We start from the raw sequence: 18,656 nt of genomic DNA on the forward strand, positions 1-18,656 counted from the left end.
TCCATTCTTATATGATCATGTACAGTAGAAACATAGTTGTGGTTGAGTGAAGGCTCATGAGTATAGCATTTTGAATGTTATTGAGTGTTCGCAAAGAAAAAATACAGAACTTTTGTAACACAAACATATGCCATGTTGTTTATTACCTAATTCGTTTCAAAAGATTAATGAGTGTCCAAAAATGTTTAATATCATCTACACATTCCAATTCCTTCGGTAATACATTTTTTATTTTATTTTAACACCTCAAATGAAGCAGGTAATTTGTTTTCATCTCTATTACGTTATACTAATCCAATATACAATGGAGACATTACCACGATACCTGACAAGATTTCAGAATCTGTGCTGTCACTTATTTCACGAAAATGTCTCCTAACCACTTATGACGTTAAAGAGTACAATCGGGGAACATAAAAACATTACCGGTACCAACAGATATTTTCACAGTTTTATTACAGCGAGTAAAAATAAATATATGTAAATATATCGAAATAAATAAGTATATCACAAATATAACATCTATCACAGAAATTGGACGTGTAACATGTGCTGAATTATGTTGTACTCGAGGTTATACAAAACTGGTGTCTTTAAAGGAAATGATGGGAGCTGAGCAATGACCTCTGACCTTTGTGCTGGCGCTCGGCCGAGAGAGAGCCTCCTGGAACATAGAGGAAACGTTACAAGACATATAAAATACAGCAACGTCACTGGAGTTGAAATCAGAGGCCAATATTAGATGGAGATCATTACAATAGAAACAAGATGGCGGTAAAAAAGGAATATGCCTTTTTTATTATTGGTTCATTCGAGATGAACTTCTTAAAACCATACAGTGACTATTTTTTGAATCACTAGACAATGAAAAATATGCTTAAAAATTCATGTTCCTTCACAATCGTACCGTTGCCAAAAATAAACTTTAAACAAATAACCTAATTCTGGTTTGGAGAAAATTTCTCCATTGATATATACAAATTATTTTAACTTTCAAAATTGTTAAAAACTGTACAATTTATTAATAAATATAATTATTGTGTGAATTATTTATTATACCTGACTCTTATGGTTGGAATAGGACCTGACCGCCCGAAGGTGCAGCTGGTGGAGAAGTCTGGCCACAGTGGCGTCAGCAGCCTCCGGGAGTAGTTCTGTGCCCGTGGGCCTCCTCAGCAGATCTGGAGTTTCACTTATTCCTGGAGACGTAAAATGAGGCCTTTTAATATATTTAAAAAACCCGTGAAAAAGGTGAAATTGGACTATAATTTTACATTTTTTCCAACTAATTTCAAGAAAAACAAAATTTACTTTTTATTGCTCAAAGTAAAATAAAAACTTATGCGAGGACGTACAAAATACCATAATACTCAGAGCTCCACTTTCTCAGACATTAACTAACAAAAAGTGTTCCTTCAACAAAAATGGGGATGTAAACCATATAATACTTATAAGTGCATCATGAAACGTATTACATTTGAAATAAATACAGGATGCACAATGAACGAGTTTAATGCATACGAGTGGTAAAACGAAGATGACAGAGTTACATCATAAGTGGTGTCCGTACGTTCGTTGCTGATCCCGCTAACCAAGACGGCTTGAAGACGCTCCAATCGCTTGGCTGGGTCCTCACCGACCAGCCAATACGTCAGCATCTCTCCCTTCCCCTGCAAGCAAGAAATATTGAGTAGTCTCTAGGTACTTTTTGAGAAGAGACCGGTCTCCTTTTAAGCCTTATTCTGCTATTCTTCATGGGCTACTGGCCTGTGCGAGGAGTACATTTTTTGTACAATGGAATATCTAAATAACAGGCCAAATGTTACTTCTCTGATTACAAAATTAGGTTATTTGGGACCCTTCCTGAATGTTGTATTACGGGAAATACTTATCTAAAGTCTTCAACAAAAACTCAGATTTTTCTCCTTACACTGGAACATTTGAAGCTTCATCAATTACAATGATTGAAGAATTTCTTAATAGATTTGAAACGGATATTTCTGTTAACAAATAACATTCCAAATAATCTGTGTATCTCTAAGACGAATGACGATGTTTCAACCCACGCTGCCGCTAATACTCAATCCCATACTTCGTACAGTGTTTATTATGAAGCAATAAACTAAATCTGTGGTAATCTGCAATGCAAATACTACAAGTTGAGGTAGCTCTTTCGTATAATTAAAAACAAACCAATAGCTGGGAGTTATAAAAGACCTTTTGTTGTTGAAGGAAAAATCCATTCAACACTATATAGAATTCAAACCACATTGCACTGACTTAATAAACGTGTGTTAAGGACTTTTCTTGATCTATCAGTACACCATAGTACATCATAAATTATTCTTCAATGAATATAAACACTTTGGTTACTGCAATAAGTTTATATTAAACCCAAAGTCTAGGTGCTTAGGACTATCATAATCACCACAACAGGAGACTTAAGTCTTAAGTTCTTTACTTAAAATCCATTACTAATAATGTAAACACAACGTTTCTGAATCCTAAAGCTAAGTATTTAAAAAGAAACTAGATCGAATAGACCGCACGATGAAAACAATGAAAAGATTTGTCTCATAACCAATATAAAAACGACTCGATTATCTTAAAAAGTCATAAATGCGTTTTGTATTTATTAAAGTAAGTATTAATTTTTATTTAGGGTTATTTTAATCATACATTTTACTTATTAGATTCAGTTAGTCTTTTTTAGTTTTAAAATACACGCCTGCAATGAATATCAATATCCAAATGCTGGGTTTAATTGGTCTCTTAAACCTTGTCAATTTTTCCAATTACTATAGTAATAATCAAGTCTGTTATTTATGAACTATTTATGAATTGAGCGTAATTTAATTTGTGCCAATACTATAGTTGTGCAAAATTAAATTTATATCATTTTCTATAAAGAAGACATGTTTTTCATTATTTAATCTGCTTTATTTCTTCCACTTCTACGAGGAAGACCAGCACCTGATATTTCGGCCGAATAATATAACAATATCAATATTTAACGCAACCTCCAGACTTTAGTTTCCCGAATAAAGAAATATTCAGATAACTTCGATAAAGGCATTGGATATTTTTTACAATGGCCATATTTATTCTAAAAGTTAAACAAAATACATTTAAGTAGAGACATTTCCTGTTCGATTTCAAGCAGTTTTTAGTTATAAGCACAGAAGTTTTCAAGCCGTTCAAGTGTGTACTCAACATTCCGGGTCACTTGAACAAATGGGAAACTGCCTTTATACCAGAAAAACTAATGCCGGATATGGAAACCACAAGCTAAGTGAGAGCAAGAGTAGGATTACCGCAGCAAAGTAGCCAGCACGGCCGGTAAGGTGCTTTGGCCGAGATAGAGAATGTTATAATTAATAATTCCCTTTCCCTCTTGGAAATAACAAATTTCATGGGTGCCCGGTAGAAATAATTTTACTATTTGGCTAAATAATAACACAAGGACCGTTTTCTCAAGCAATAATAAACTTACATTTTTAATTTTTGTACTGAAGTTTGTATGGTTTACTTATATAGTTTTCACAACGGGACTTTCTTGAAATTGTCAGGAATAGAAAAGTAGGATGTTTAATTTGTGCTAAAGCTTCATATCTGAGACATTAGGGAGTGATGATAAATTAATTGTTATAGAGTGATTAAGAAATAGTTTAATTGTTTTTAATGTTCAAAATTAATGAATAAAGACACTTTAAATCCAAAATTAGCTTAAAACATAACGTTTTTACCCAATTGATGAATGTTTCCTAGTAAAGAAAACCAAATGTGGTCTGTTGAAAAGTGGACTCTAAAACAAATCTTTACACTAAGTGCTAAAAAATGTGTGACAAACGATGTCTCCTAATAGTATTATTCATGACTCTCTTAGCCCAAATTATGTACTTTTTGTAAACCTCTCTAATGACACTTCCTTTGTTCTCAGTATCATAATATTCGTTTTCGGGGGTTTCTTTTGTATGATGGGAATATATAAATTACCATTTTATATAATATTATAAAGATTATTTTGACAGAAGCTTTCCTAACATGTTCATTACCGTCTCTGTGACAGTGTATTTTAAATTACCGTTCTTGATTCATCAGTATCTAAAAAATTATATTCAACTTAAAAATGCTAGAAATTTTGAGTCTCACCCACCAAATACAGTCTTGTATAGAGGTGATTACTTACCCAATTAGTTTTAATTAATTAATTAATTGGATGACGTGCAAAATAATCAATATAGAGTGAGTTGCGTTTGTATGGATGTAATTAGAAACATTTGAAATATTTCGAATTGTTGCACTTTTTAAGATTATTTAGGTAAACATTATCCAGCGAATTCACCATAATGTTGAACATCAACAATTGTAGAATTTGTTATTGGTAGCAACTATCTGGGAGATATGGTGCGGAACTGCTCTCCAGAAATAAACGTCCATGGAATTAACTTTAACTTACGTGATCAACCTCTGCAAAGTGCTCTAGAAATCGTGGTTGCAGAGCTGAACTTCCAGGAAATTCATCATGCCTTCATCTTGGCAAGGCATCTCCTCAACAATGTATCCGCCAAATCTCTGCAACATCTCCATCGTGCTCTGTGAGATGTAAATGCGGAATGGATCTCCAGAGCTGAACTTCCAGGAAATTCGTCATACCTTGATCATGGCTAGGCCTCTTTCTTCAATAATGTATCCGCCAAATCTCTGCAACAGCTCTATCGTGCTCTGTGAGATATGAGTGCAGAATGGCTCTTCAGAGCTGAACTTCCAGGAAATTCATCATACCTTGATCATGGTGAGTCCTCTCTCCTCAACGATGTACCCGCCCAATCTCTGCAACAGGTCAGCAGTGCTGTGGGAGATGTGGATACGGAACGGCTCTCCAGAACTCTCCATACGGGAAGCAGTGTTCACCGTATCCCCGAAGAGGCAGTACCGTGGCATCTTCAACCCGACTACTCCGGCAACGCAGTGGCCTAGGAATGCATCCAAACATTATTATTTTTACTTTTATTAATACTTATTTTATGGATTTTAAAGTTTGAAAGGTAAGCTAAACCTCATCATATTGATATGCGTGGGTAAAAATGTAAATGATAGTACTCGTATATATACATAATTTGCAACAACCTTTTACATAAATATTTGTAGTGAATATAGTTTTCGGTTTGCAGAACAACTATCCAGATCGGATTTAGTCCTTAAATGTTACAAGTTAAGTCTATATATTTCAATTTTACTTTTACTCAAGCTCATAGCGAATCACTGATAAATCATACATTTTCATTTAAAAGACAATTGAATGATTTCTTACCTGATGTGGCATTCCTCAAGGACCTTTCTTGAAGTAATGATATTTGTAGATTAAAGGTCATATCAACAGTTTAATTATATACTACATTTTTCTACATTAAATTTATGCAAAATGCTCAGAGAACTGTTACTTCATTGATTGTGAGTAAGGTAAACAAATACAAGCATTACTAATTAGTAAATGGTGTGTACAGCTCATGTATAGCTGATATCAGCAATGAAAATTATTTATGATAGTTCTTTCAAACGTTAATTAAATTGAAATTCACAGGAAATATCTGGCGTGTTTAATGTTCTCTGCCATAATATAGAGAGTTCACTTTCTTGAGACATATGAAGATATGTCCCAGAAAACATTTTCAGATATTCTGTGGCTGTGTGACAGTAACCCTTGTCTGAATGTGGCCTTGCTCCGCGTATTGTCAATATAGACTCAAATGAGGTGTTTGGTATGTGTGCGTCGACTGAAGGGGAGAGGTGTCCTATTGATCCATCAAGATTGACCGTTTAGCCTTGCCAATCAACCTTTACACTAAATCTAAAGATAGCATTTTTTTATTCGATGTTCTACAAACAATATTCGGATTCTTATTGGATTTATACAGTAAAATATGCTACTATTAAACAAAATTTGCTCAAAGTAATATGCTAACAACTCTCAAACAGTTAATTCGCCAATAATACTATATTTTTCATTTTAAGCCAATTTTTCACTATATACCCTATTTTATGTATATAATTTTACAATATGCTTTTTATTATTATACGGATTTCCCCGAATCACGTGGAAAATGGAACAAGAATTAATATATTGTTTGTGTTAAATTGTGTTTGTTGTCTTACTAACCTTAAATCTTGTGTGTGGCAAGACTTGTAGGACACTGCCATACATTTTCCAAGTGTATAAAACAATCTCGATTGTCCATCCAGCGTATAGCAAACTTCCTTGACACTTATACCAATCGAACTAGGTTGTTCGACAAAAAAATACAAGCACACAGTTGGAGCTTATAGGTATTGTAGACATTTTTAGTGTCCGTAGATGTACGAAACGCCCATGGTACTCCTTAAAATGATAAATGTCCTCGATACAGGTAGATAAAACATACATGATACTTCTAAATATAGGAAAAGAACTCAGTACTTGTAATTGTGCGATATGCACTTGGTAGACCTAAATATATAAATGCTCGATACTCCTGTAATGTAGGTGACAATCATATATAACAGATCCTTTCAATAGGATTTGGAAATTTGGTATTGTTGTATAATAACACTTTTTTATAGTAATTTGTCTTAGTAGTGACTACCGATCCCACAATGGTAATATATTAAGTAAAAGGTTTTTTGGTTTAAAGTATGTTATTGATGATGAAGGTTTGAAAGGATTTTGGATATTTGCCATCGTCAAATGTTACAAAACTTATAACACTACGATTCGAGGATTGAAACGTACCCTCTTCTTCAAGTGTCCAAAAACCGAATAGATAAAAACATTCACTTAAAACCTAAATATTGCGGCAATTGACTGATACACTAAAGTCCGTACTAGATAAAATGAACCAAACGAATCAATTCACAACAGTAAAGAGCACAAACAACACATCACACACGCACAAGCATAAGTGTCCCATACTTCATTGTTTATGTATTAGGTATTGTAACACCTGAGGAAGAGGGTAGTTTCCAATCTCCGAAACGTTGGCAAATATCCAAAACCTATAATCCTTTCAAACCTCCATGATCAATAACAAATTTTAAACAAAGAACCTTTTACTTAATATAAAATCCCACGGCAGAAGCGGAATTCACTACTATGACGAAGTAATATAATAGCGATTTTGTGAGTTATAACCACCATAATGTTACTGTAGTTATAAGAGGTAACTATGTCTAGTTATTTATCAGCAGCCTTTTATATAAAAACCTGATAAGTTTGTTAAACTGAATTATATGAGTGCGGCCATATCATGGAATGCAGGAACCGTGAAAAAATTGAAATGCACTCTCAGTTTTATTGTAGCGGTGACATGGAGACTACAACCGCCATACCTAACAATATGTGATCGCTTTGTTTGATCAAAATTTATTTTTAATGTGAAAAACGGGTGTAGTGTTATGTATTTCAGAAACGGGAATAAAAGTTATACGTAATTAAACTGATACATGAGTTTTTTGAAAAAGTAAACAATGTTGTGTAATTCAATATACAAAAGACACTGACCAGAATGGATACCTATCCGGAGTCGAAGAGGTTCCCCAGGTCGGTGCCGGATATCAAACCGCTGCATTTGACTCAGCATATGGAGAGCCATGGAGGCTATCTCTCCAGCATGTCTGTCTCCGTTCCTGACAGGGAGACCACTCACCACCATGTATGCGTCACCTATCGTCTCCACCTGCAAGAACAAGGGTCAAATTCTCTTTTACAGAACGCAATACTCATTGTGACAGTGAATAATGAAGGATGACTACATGTCTCTCACATTTCTGGTATATTTGATATTGTACCGTAGAGCAAAGTTTTTAGCTGCAAATAGCCCATGAGTAGGCCTCTTTGTTGGAATCAGGCAACGACTTGTGTCTTGTTTCTGTCTGTGGGCTGTTTGTAGAGACGGTACCTGCTTGTTTTCTTCGTTCCAATCTTTTGGATCCTGAGCATCTTAACTACTCCTCACTACCCTCCACCACTATCCTCGCTCATGGCCCGAACTGATGAACTGACTCAGTATCGTTGGGCCAGTGAAAGTTTCAGTGAATCCTTATAAAAGCGTGACCTGCTCGGCTGCAAACCTAATTGTTGTCAATTGTGATTCAATTAAACAATTTTACTTTAACAATTTGCAGTTGTAATACTCCCTTAGTAATTTTCGAGTGTGGAAAGTTTTAGATGTCAAAGTAAGAAATATTCCGTGAGTAGCGTAACTGTTTGGTTTAAATAAAACTTTCAATTTTGAGGAATTTTTATGTATTTGAAAAGATTGTGAGATGTTTTTATTTTGTTACAAGTTTTTGCATTAATTTAACTGTCAAGGAATGCATCAATATTCAATCTTTTTGAAATAAAGTTATATAATAATTACAGTTTCATCGTTTTGTTTCATAATCGTAGAGAGGATTTAGAAGTATTTTTTTAAAGAATTGTTAATTCAAAAATTGTTTATAAAAATTACAACAAGAAATTTTAATTTTGTAGATGGAAAGACTTTTTATTTAACTTTTGATGTGAATGAGTTTTATTTTCAAAGCGAGAATAACTGTATTTGTGAGTTATTTATCGTTTTCTAAAAGTTAAAAAAAGGGCAGAATATACGTGTGTACTTTGTCAGGCGAATCCTTGTTGTAAACAAACCTTTAAATGTTAATAATTTTGCATGTACAAAACTAAGGTTACAAAATAGAAATATAGTAAATGCATGCAAATATGAATTTTATTTTAACTTAAACACTTAATAGAATTATTTATCATTGATTTTATGGTGTAACTTACCAATTTTTAATTCGTTCGACGTTCCTCAAGTAACTATTTTCGTACTACTTTCATTTCTAGACGTAAGTCATACTTACTTTTTAGATTGCAATCCTAACATTACAGTAGGTAAAATTAATTTGCTCATAACGTACAATTTTACGTGAATAAAGGCAATGTTAATCGTTGACTTAATGTGCAAATAAATTTGCAAATGTATAAAACCCAAAACTATCCAAATTCTTCAGCATATGACATTACCTTGTATACGTCGTAGTGAGATATGATGGAGTCGCAGCAAGTGTACAGGTCGTTCAGCAAGTCCACAACCTTTAAAAATACAGTGAGTTGAGCTTTAATAATATAAACTAATTTATTAACACCATAGAAAATGTAGTTTGTTTTCGTAGAGTCAACAAATTAATGATGTAGCGAGAGAATTTTTTTTAATAAAAAGAGTTTACACATGTATAAGACGTTTGTAGTATTATGATGCTTAAGTTATATAAATTGTAAGTTTTTGTGACTTTGAAGCAAGGACTACAGGTATAGATAAGGGTGTATTATAGATAATTTTATCACTTGCACTAATTTGGACAACTGAGGACTACGAGTACTTTTTAAAAGTACATTTTAAAAGGACAGACTCTGAGTAGTATTTTAGGTCTACTTTCTCTTTAAATACATGAGACATCCTTTATCCGCCATTTTAAACGATAACAAATTTTGGAAACAAACTTCACCACATTTTTGTTGACTAGAATTGACAACACACCACGTGTCACAGGTTTGTATTTGAATATTTTGATGAGCCGTGACCACCAGTTCTGGCACACTCGGTTTCTTAAATTTGAAGAAAATATTAATATATTCCCTTTGATTTGAAAAGTAAAAGTAGTAAAGTAAGGAATGTCTTATTATGCTGGGTGAAGTAAGGATTAAGAAGCTCTTTCTAACACTTAACCTGGGGACCCACGGCTTAAAGGTGACATCCAAACCACCACCAACGGCCGGGCAGGCGGCTGCTTGCAAGGGCAGGATCGCTCAGCGGCCACCCATCCAAGCAGCAACCACGCTCGACGTTGCTTGATTTTGTTATCTCACGATAACCGCCGTACCCTCTACACTGCGTCATTGGCAATTGTAGTGTATTTTGTGCCACTGTTATAGCTCCAATATTTATCCTCATACACGTCACATCCTGTAGTCAATGCTGAGTAACTGAGTCATTACTAGAATGTCGTGACGAAATATCGTTCATGGTATGAGGTACCTGAAGAGGTGTACTGACGGCAGACAGCTCGGTAAAGCCCACGATGTCACTGAAGTAGATGGTGACACATTGGAAACTCTCGGCCTCAACAGGATCTCCCCTCTTGAGTGCTTCAGCAACTGTCCTGGAAGTAATTGAGGTATAAATGAAATTGTAAATTTAGTAAATAAATCACTCCTCAAGTTGAGTTAAGGGATATTTGCCATATTCAATTTGTCTTGGAGAGCATGATTTATTTTGAGTCTGGTTTATCTATTATAATGAACTACACATTTTTAAACCCTCTTATCATGGAGAGTGAGGATCAAACTAAAGGATTTATTTATAAACACCATGTCATAACCTTATTTTATACATAAAACTACAAGCAGTTCGAGATTCCGGGCAGTAGGACCCAATATATGAAATTAATGAATAATTGCGGAAAGACTAAGCGATTTATGAGATATCTAAGAAGATCCTAAAATTAAATATTAGGGATTATTTTTAGAGATTACAGTTTCCGTTTGGAAAAAGTCAAACACGTCTTTTTACCAACACGTGGAAAAATTGTTTCAAATAGTTAGAAAACAATTAAATCATACTCGTATGGATACCCAGTTATAATAAGTAAGTGATTCTCTTAGAAAATAAATACTATTTTTGTATAATATATACTATATGTGTATTATTATATAATTTGTTTAAATGTCTTATAAAACTTTAATATTCACTGTAATTTTACAGGAAAAATTCAAAAATATATCCAATATTTTGAAAGGTGCAGATTTTTAAGCGTTCTAATGCAGGGATTAATATAAATTGGCTGATCTTGAAACTTCGATAATTTTTATAGCCTCAATTCTACGAGTAATGCTTAACAGTAATTAGCTCCAGGCCATAAATACCTTATAACATTGCAAGTTTTAAGCTCATGGGTTGTCTGATCCTCATTAGTGTATAATCGTTTCGGACTCTCTTTCTATAGCAGTAAATATTAAAACTGAAACCCTTGTATTAATAAAGATGCGTATTATAATACTTAATCAATATAATAATCAAATTACTTTAATTAATGTTTTTATAATATCAGGTTATTCATTTAGGCAAGAAATAATTTATTTGATTGCTATCTGTCAGTCAAATAATTTCTCTTATTTCCTTTAACTTCAGTTGTTTTTTGAAGTACATCCAAATAGCTAAAGGGAATCAATTGTACAAATATTTTTGTTTTCCTTTATTGCTGTTACTCACTTTTAATATTATATTACACATATGTCTAGTATTTATATTTTTTGTTATTATACTTCCAATAACAAATTATAGCTCTTTTAATTGTCTGTATAATATTAATTTATTAATTCATTATTCATAATAATGCTCAAGTTTTCTTCACCTATCTGTTGATGTAATTTTATTATTATTATTATGTGATCCAATCAAAATTGCACCGTAATCAGTACTAAACTTAAAATATACAAGTAAAATGCTACTTACGGTGAAAGATAATGTTGAACAGCCTTATAAAATAAAAATCAATTTATAAATCCGATTCTGGCCAAAAGATAATTTGTATTGTTTTGACTACACTAGTATTAGTGCTAGTGACTACTAGTACAACGCAAGTAGCTCTCCATCAACATCCTAGAAATCCTCAAGAGATGAGTTGTTATTTCTCTAACTCTCTATCTCTTACTTCTCTATAACTTCTCTATTTCTCTTACTTGGGCAACATCCGGTTGAGTAGTGCGTCAGTCTTTTTCTTTTCTTCTGTCAGCTGATTGGTCCTCTCCTGGACAAGACCCTCCAGATTGTAGGCGTACTTCTCCATGATCGCCAACATGTTGTCGAAAATATTAGGTTTCCTAAATGAAAAGAAAAACCCCTACATCGAGAAGAATTGATATTGATTTTGCTTTAAACACTCATCATTCTTTAGGCCTACTTATTGTGTTTACTCTTCACAAGACCTAAACAGAACGTGTAAGTAAAAGAAAACAGTGTGAATAGTTGTGTCAACAGGAAATTAGGAAAAGGTACATGGGAATTCAAAAACATATCAAGTACTTCCACTACTCCCAAATTGTAGTGTTTACTACTGCTTTTAATGTCAAATATTATATAAAACTACACTAAGATTATGTCGTCATCGACTTTAAAACATTGATAAATTATTTAATAAGAACTAGGTATAAATTAAGGCCATAACGGGTAATCTTGAAAAATAGATTATCTTAAATGTATAGTATTACGTGAAGTGATATTTTTGGTAGGAAGTTGGTCGGATATGAAATTAAGAATATTTGCAATTATACATTTCGAACATGGTATTAGGAAACGTTAAACCCAAGATAGTTGCAAAACAAAGGCTAGCGAATCAATTTAACCAAATCTGCTTCTTTAAAACTTACAAGCCTGCTTGCATTTCCTTCAATTTCACTCGGACGAACCGGAAGTCCGGTCTGTTCTCCGGATCCTCGTCCCAGCAGATTCGCATACAGCGGACCACAGAATCGGTTACTTCAAGGCAGGAGGTGTCGGGACGGAGGTGAGTTCCATGCTTCACTCGAGCCACGATCTCTAGTGGAAACACATTACGTCAGTGAGAGTCAAAGAAGATAAAACATAATTGTGAAGTAAATAGGACTTTTCCTAAATAGGACTTTTCCGGACATTTTCCATCGTTCAGTGATACAAAAAAATCAGTAACATTACGTTTCGTGATCTGCAATCCGATTTCTTCCTCAGGTAAATAACTGACCTAAGACATAATTAAAAACTGATATTGAAAAAAAAAAATACCAAAGCGTTGTGACACGCGTAAGTCAGGAATCATAACATACATTGTGTGTCAACTTTACTAACTCTAAAACATGCACTTAATACAAAAACTAAACACAACATTAATTATCAAAACTGAACTACAGAATAAAGGTCGCAATAGGTCTGCATTCGTCTACCAACCACCTATGACTGACCAGCGATTGGGCTAAGTACATGTTTCAGAGTTAGTGAAGTTGACACACAACATGGTGGTTGCGATTCCTGAATTATGCATGTCACAACGCTCTGGTATGATTTGTTAATTTTAACCTAGTTTGCAATTATGTCTTAGTTTAGTTATTTATCTGAAGAAGAGATCACATTGCAGATCTCGAAATGTAGTGTTACTGATGTTTTGTATCACTGAACAAATTTTTGTATCAGCAAATGTCCGGAAAAATCCTATTTCCTTCACAATCCTGCCATCGTCAAAAACAAACTTCAAACAAAGAAAAATAGATTCAAACTCTGTTTCTTTTTAGATTTTCTCTAAGGACCTCTCCTGTAGGTGACCAATACAGTTAAATGAGCAAACGGAATAATCGACATGGAGCTTTGTAGCCCTGAAAGAACCTTATGTATTTTCAAGCCCTTATTTATTTCATCTGGTGACTGACTTACCTCTACTACAGAGTCCGATGTCTCCCCATGGACCTCTCCTGGAAACGACCGCGTACAGAATGAAGGCGAAAGAGTACACGTCTCCCTTCTGTGACCCCCTCGGAGGACTCTGGGGGTTCCTGAGGAGTTCAGGAGCTCTCACAAGCATCCTCTTCAGCTGTCTCTCTTCTGCATTGGGCTCGTCCTGGCCCGCTACATGAATGAGCACAGAGTAGTATTTCTTACACATACTGTAGATTAATATATGTTTGTCCATAAGTTTATTGGCGTGACTTTTCATTAAGACGAAAAAAAATACCCGTTAGAAAGAAGTTGATTAAAAACTACGCTAGTTTTGGCGAGAGGATTAAGAATTTTTAAACTTTATACACTTTTATCGATCATTACAATTTTTTTCGATTTTGTTGATGAACGAGAAAAAATTCATTATTTTCAATATGTACCAGTCATTTCGCCAACAGCTGATACAGTATTTGTGTCTGATTTCGTTATTGCGTAGGCTATGATATGGCAAGAAGCTGGTAAAACTTCCTTGGGTGATTATGTTTCCTCTCAATAAAACGTTTGATGATCAAAAACTATCGTGAGCCTTATAAAAAAAAATAATCTTACTCCTCATACAAGTAGTGTAACAAGATTTGACATTATTGGTACGATTTATTATCGGATCTATATTTTAGGATTTTATTTTAATTAGTTAATGCCATTCCGATGTAATAAAATACAACCGATAATTTCTCATCTTTTTCATGAGTTTAATTGGTGGTGTCAATTACCAATAACTTCCACTTACCTTTGAACTCGTGCAGACCGAAGTCGGTGATCTGGAGGATCCAGCGGCTGTCCACAACACAGTTGCTCGACCTCAGGTTGCCGTGCGACACGATGTCACTGTCGTGAAGATAGATCATTCCCTTGAAAAACGAAATATGGTCCTACATTCTCTGTTTATTTCTACGAGTCTTCCATAAAAATAGAACGTTACGTTTGGTATGAAAATGTCCCCTATGAGTGTAATGTGAATGAATTATTCTTCACAGTGCGGAGGATGTAAGATTGTATATTTATACAAATGCTTCTGTATAAGATATCGTTTTAAACGTAAAGCACCGAATATCGCATATGAATCGCCGTGCACAGACCGGCCCTTAAGAACACATCAATCACACCTTTTGTGATATTTTCAACGAAATGCAGCACTGCTGTGAATGTTGCGTGAATGAAATTTGTCTTCAAATATGGAACGCTATTGAGTAGCCTTTTCTTTATTATAAAGCATAACTTGAACGTATCACGTTTTGTGTCATATGTTTGCAAAGGAAAATGAATTTATATGATTATAATTAATAAATTTAGCACAAAACCAATATTACGTTCTGTTAAAAATATTGCTTAATAGTTATCACAGTTTTCCTTAAGGAAGCATCAAGACCCAACCTAGCAATATATTGTGTTTATTTATAAATTTTAGAGGCTAAAATAGCAACAAAGACTTTAGTACACACAGCACCACCATGATGTTACTATGCTATAACTATTTTACTCTCATATCATATCTGATTGCAGTACGAATAGCACAGTTAGCTAACATGACTGTTTTAAATGTATAGATTTATCATATCTCATGAATGATCTCGGGGATCAGGTACATTGGTCAGGGCGATGACAGGGCTGAGTCGCCATATAGATGAACAATTCGAATGAGTGAGAGAGTGTGACGACAAATAATGTATGTATGGAAGAGAATTTTGTGGTAGTGAATGGAAAATTTTAGCTCTCTAAATTTGACGATTCCGATACATTTCCTGTAAAAATGTCTTATGGAATAAAATATTTATTATTATTATTAAAAGATCCTACTGGTGGACCACTGAAATAATTTCCCGTGCTTAAATATCTCTACATAACTCTTAAGAAGGGTGAGATAAAAGATGGAAAATAATTATACATTAAACATTCAGCAAACAACTCCTTACTTCTCACAAAATAACAAATAGTATTGCAATTTTAACGTAACAGTTCGGAAACTATTTATTTTTGGCCATTTTACATCGTTATATGATGCAAAAGGTATAACACAACGTTTCGATGATTGGAATCTATCCTTTTCATTTTCTTTCCTATTCTTTCCCTTCTTATATTCTTTCTGTTTTTATTTATGTGTGTACTAATACCTCCCCCACCTGACGAAGAGGACAGCCTCAAATCCTCGAAACGTTGTGTTATAACTTTTGTATCAAATAACGATGGCAAATGTCCAAAATCCTGTGATCCTTTTAATTTATTTCCAGACGTTGATCCAGAGAAATTTTTACGAAGAATGATGTTTTAAAAGATAAAGGTAAAAGTTAAAAGTGTCTTATTTTACCAGTCGAAGTTAGAGCTAAGGAGCCCTCTCTAACACTTAACCTGAGGATCAACGGCTTAAAGGTGACTTTCGAACCACCACCAATGGCCGGGCAGGCGGGCTGCTTGCAAGGACAGGATCGCTCAGCGGTCGCCCATCCAAGTAGCAGCCACGCACGACGTTGCTTGATCCGATTATCTTACGACAACCGTTGCACCCGCTACACTGCGCCATTGGCATGATGTTTTAGTTTAGTTAATTTTAATTGTAAGCTGTGGTTATAATGTAGCGTTCAGAGAGTACCATATTTATAATTATATAGTCGACTTTTATACAATACCACATAAGGAAGTATAACTTTATTCTAAGACTTTCAATGTTGGTGGATCTAACCTTTATGAGGTCCGCCACCAGAGAGGACACGAACATAGTATCCAGGTGGAGGTCTTCGTTGGCCAAGACGTCCTCCAGGCTCCCCCGCGCACAGTAGGTCGTCAGGAGGCAGAGGTTCCCAGCGTCCACACAGGCGCCGATGAAAGTTATAATGTTCTCGTGACGGACCTCTCGGATCTGACAAACACAAAAGGGTTCAGTCTGTTTTACAAGAGTATAATTTTTCTGTAATAAAACAACATTATTGTATATACCTTATATCTAGTTAAGCTTATCCTTTTCTTACATAACCTGTTTTTCCTTCCTACTCCTAGTTGAATAATGTCCTTTAAAGCTCCCTGAATTCTATCAACCAATACGCTCAAAAATTCCACTTCTCTTTTATCAACTACTAGTTTTTAAACCTCTTGATCAAATTTCTCCAAGATCTTCCAGTATTTTCTCTGCACCATATTAGAAGGTATTTTGTATATTCTCTTAACGCTTTCATATCCAACATATCTCAAGCGGAATTCACCTCGATCCTTTCCCATGAGTAGACTTCCTAACTCAAGTTTCAGGAACTAAGTTATTTACTCAGCCTCTTACATTCACTCAATCCGTGCTCCTCTTAAGCACCTCTTTGCAATCGTGACATCTACTCCGATTCCTTTCTACTTTTTTCCAGGGTTTTGTCTCTGACGCATAATAATTAAAAGTCCCCGGCTTTGTACCAGAAGAAAAATTTTCGCACTGTGGAATATCTTAATGATTCTGATTTTAGGGGTCTACAAAGGCAACCTGAATTTTAAAGTTTTAGCGTGGTTTAGTGTTGAAATAGTAATAATATGTAACTCTAGTTTGATTTGTACCCAGTTATGGATATAAACTCGTATTAAAAAATTACAGACCATTCATTTAATCTTAGGACCTTGAAATAGTAGGATCCTTGACCTAGGACCAAGTAACTGTAGCCAAATATTAAACTACTAGACTAGACTTTGATAAAGGATAACTGGAACCCTGCAAATACAAACAGAGTCGGACCTGTTTCAACTCTTTGCGGATGCTGCGAGTGATGTCAAGGCTGCGCTTGTGGATAGGTTTGATGGCTACGATGCTGCCCTTGTACAGGCCGATGTGGGTGTAGGCGCGCTTCGGGCTCACCTCTGGCACCAGGCTGGGCAGCACGCCGTGCCGACATACCTGCAGGAAACAGGTAGACACACATATTACATGGTTACATGGTTGCGTGATGAGGAGAATGTAGGTGTAAGTGACATTAATGTAGCAGTGTTTCACTCTTCAATGTTCTATGTTCTTAACGTGGCCGTAAGGCCAGACAATATTCAAATATAATATTAAGAAATATTATTCAAGCAATGAAGGTTTGCTAACTCTTCTCATTCAGCCCATTTGTTTTTATACGAGGTCTCTCTCTCTCTCTCTCTCTCTCTCACACACACACACACACACACACACACACACACACACACACACACACACACACACACACACACACACACACACACACACACACACACACACACACACACACACACACACACACACACACACACACACACAAACACACACTCTCTCTCTCTCTCTCTCTCTCTTCTCTGTCTCTCTCGTATTTCTAAATGAAGGAAGTGTTTTTACGAAACAAAACCAGGAAATCAAATAAAATTATGAGCAATTATTGTTTTTCAACACTGTTCGAGAACTACTAAATCTATTTTAGAAAAGTATAAATGTCCTCATCGAAAAAACCATTGTGAGAATATTAAACACAAAATGTTATCTGCACAACGAGATTGCTGACCTTCTAGAAGATCCAAAGCGCAAAGTTAACATTTGCGAATGGCCATTCCGTTTTATTTTATCTCAGTCCTAACGTTTTTATATTGACATCGAAAACAGTATGTAAGAAAGTACGGTTCTTGTTTTACAAAATAAATAATAAAACATGCCATCTTATTATTGTTTGCAAAATTGGCTTTGAGTTGCATCACTTGTAATAGCGTAACACTCATTTCTCTTTGGAATTCCCAAGATGTAAGTTTAAACATTTTAATAAGAAAGGTAAGACGAAGAAAAATACATAGTACATAGCATACCATTCAGTAAGTAAGTGGTAGCTATGTATAGAACAGAACAAAAGAAAAAACTGGTTGGAAAATAAAAATGTTTGAATTGAAATGCAATTTTAATAAATTAAGTTTATAAAAATGGCAGTTTATTAACTCTAAACGTGTTCTGAAGTACAAATTTAATGTGTAATAAAATTCCAAACCGAAATTTCGTTCCCTATAAAGAACACCCTCATATCTGTATGACTTCAGGGCTATCAAATCATATTCAGTATTAGATTTCCTATAGCCAGTACTATATCGTTTACCTGTCCGACATGTGACCGGTAAATCTAAGTTCAATCAGATAAAGTGCAACGTGATCAC

General features: G+C 34.7%; 1 protein-coding gene across 1 annotated transcript in view; it reads right to left on the reverse strand.

Moving 5' to 3' along the window:
- Positions 1–447: 447 nt before the first annotated feature.
- LOC124356189 (guanylate cyclase 32E-like) overlaps positions 448–18,656 on the reverse strand; it is a 42,806-nt gene continuing 24,597 nt past the window's right edge. The window contains exons 9-21 of the mRNA XM_046807373.1: positions 17,245–17,403; positions 16,219–16,395; positions 14,272–14,392; positions 13,479–13,670; positions 12,446–12,614; positions 11,759–11,899; positions 10,056–10,179; positions 9,044–9,112; positions 7,538–7,712; positions 4,786–4,976; positions 1,571–1,670; positions 1,060–1,199; positions 448–664 (exon numbers count right to left, since the gene is read on the reverse strand). Coding sequence (XP_046663329.1) covers positions 575–664; positions 1,060–1,199; positions 1,571–1,670; positions 4,786–4,976; positions 7,538–7,712; positions 9,044–9,112; positions 10,056–10,179; positions 11,759–11,899; positions 12,446–12,614; positions 13,479–13,670; positions 14,272–14,392; positions 16,219–16,395; positions 17,245–17,403 — 1,848 coding nt within the window. The 3' untranslated portion in view covers positions 448–574. The remainder of the gene's footprint in view (positions 665–1,059; positions 1,200–1,570; positions 1,671–4,785; positions 4,977–7,537; positions 7,713–9,043; positions 9,113–10,055; positions 10,180–11,758; positions 11,900–12,445; positions 12,615–13,478; positions 13,671–14,271; positions 14,393–16,218; positions 16,396–17,244; positions 17,404–18,656) is intronic.

The sequence above is a fragment of the Homalodisca vitripennis genome, chromosome 2 (genome assembly GCF_021130785.1).
Source record: "Homalodisca vitripennis isolate AUS2020 chromosome 2, UT_GWSS_2.1, whole genome shotgun sequence".
Taxonomy (NCBI): Eukaryota; Metazoa; Arthropoda; class Insecta; order Hemiptera; family Cicadellidae; genus Homalodisca; species Homalodisca vitripennis.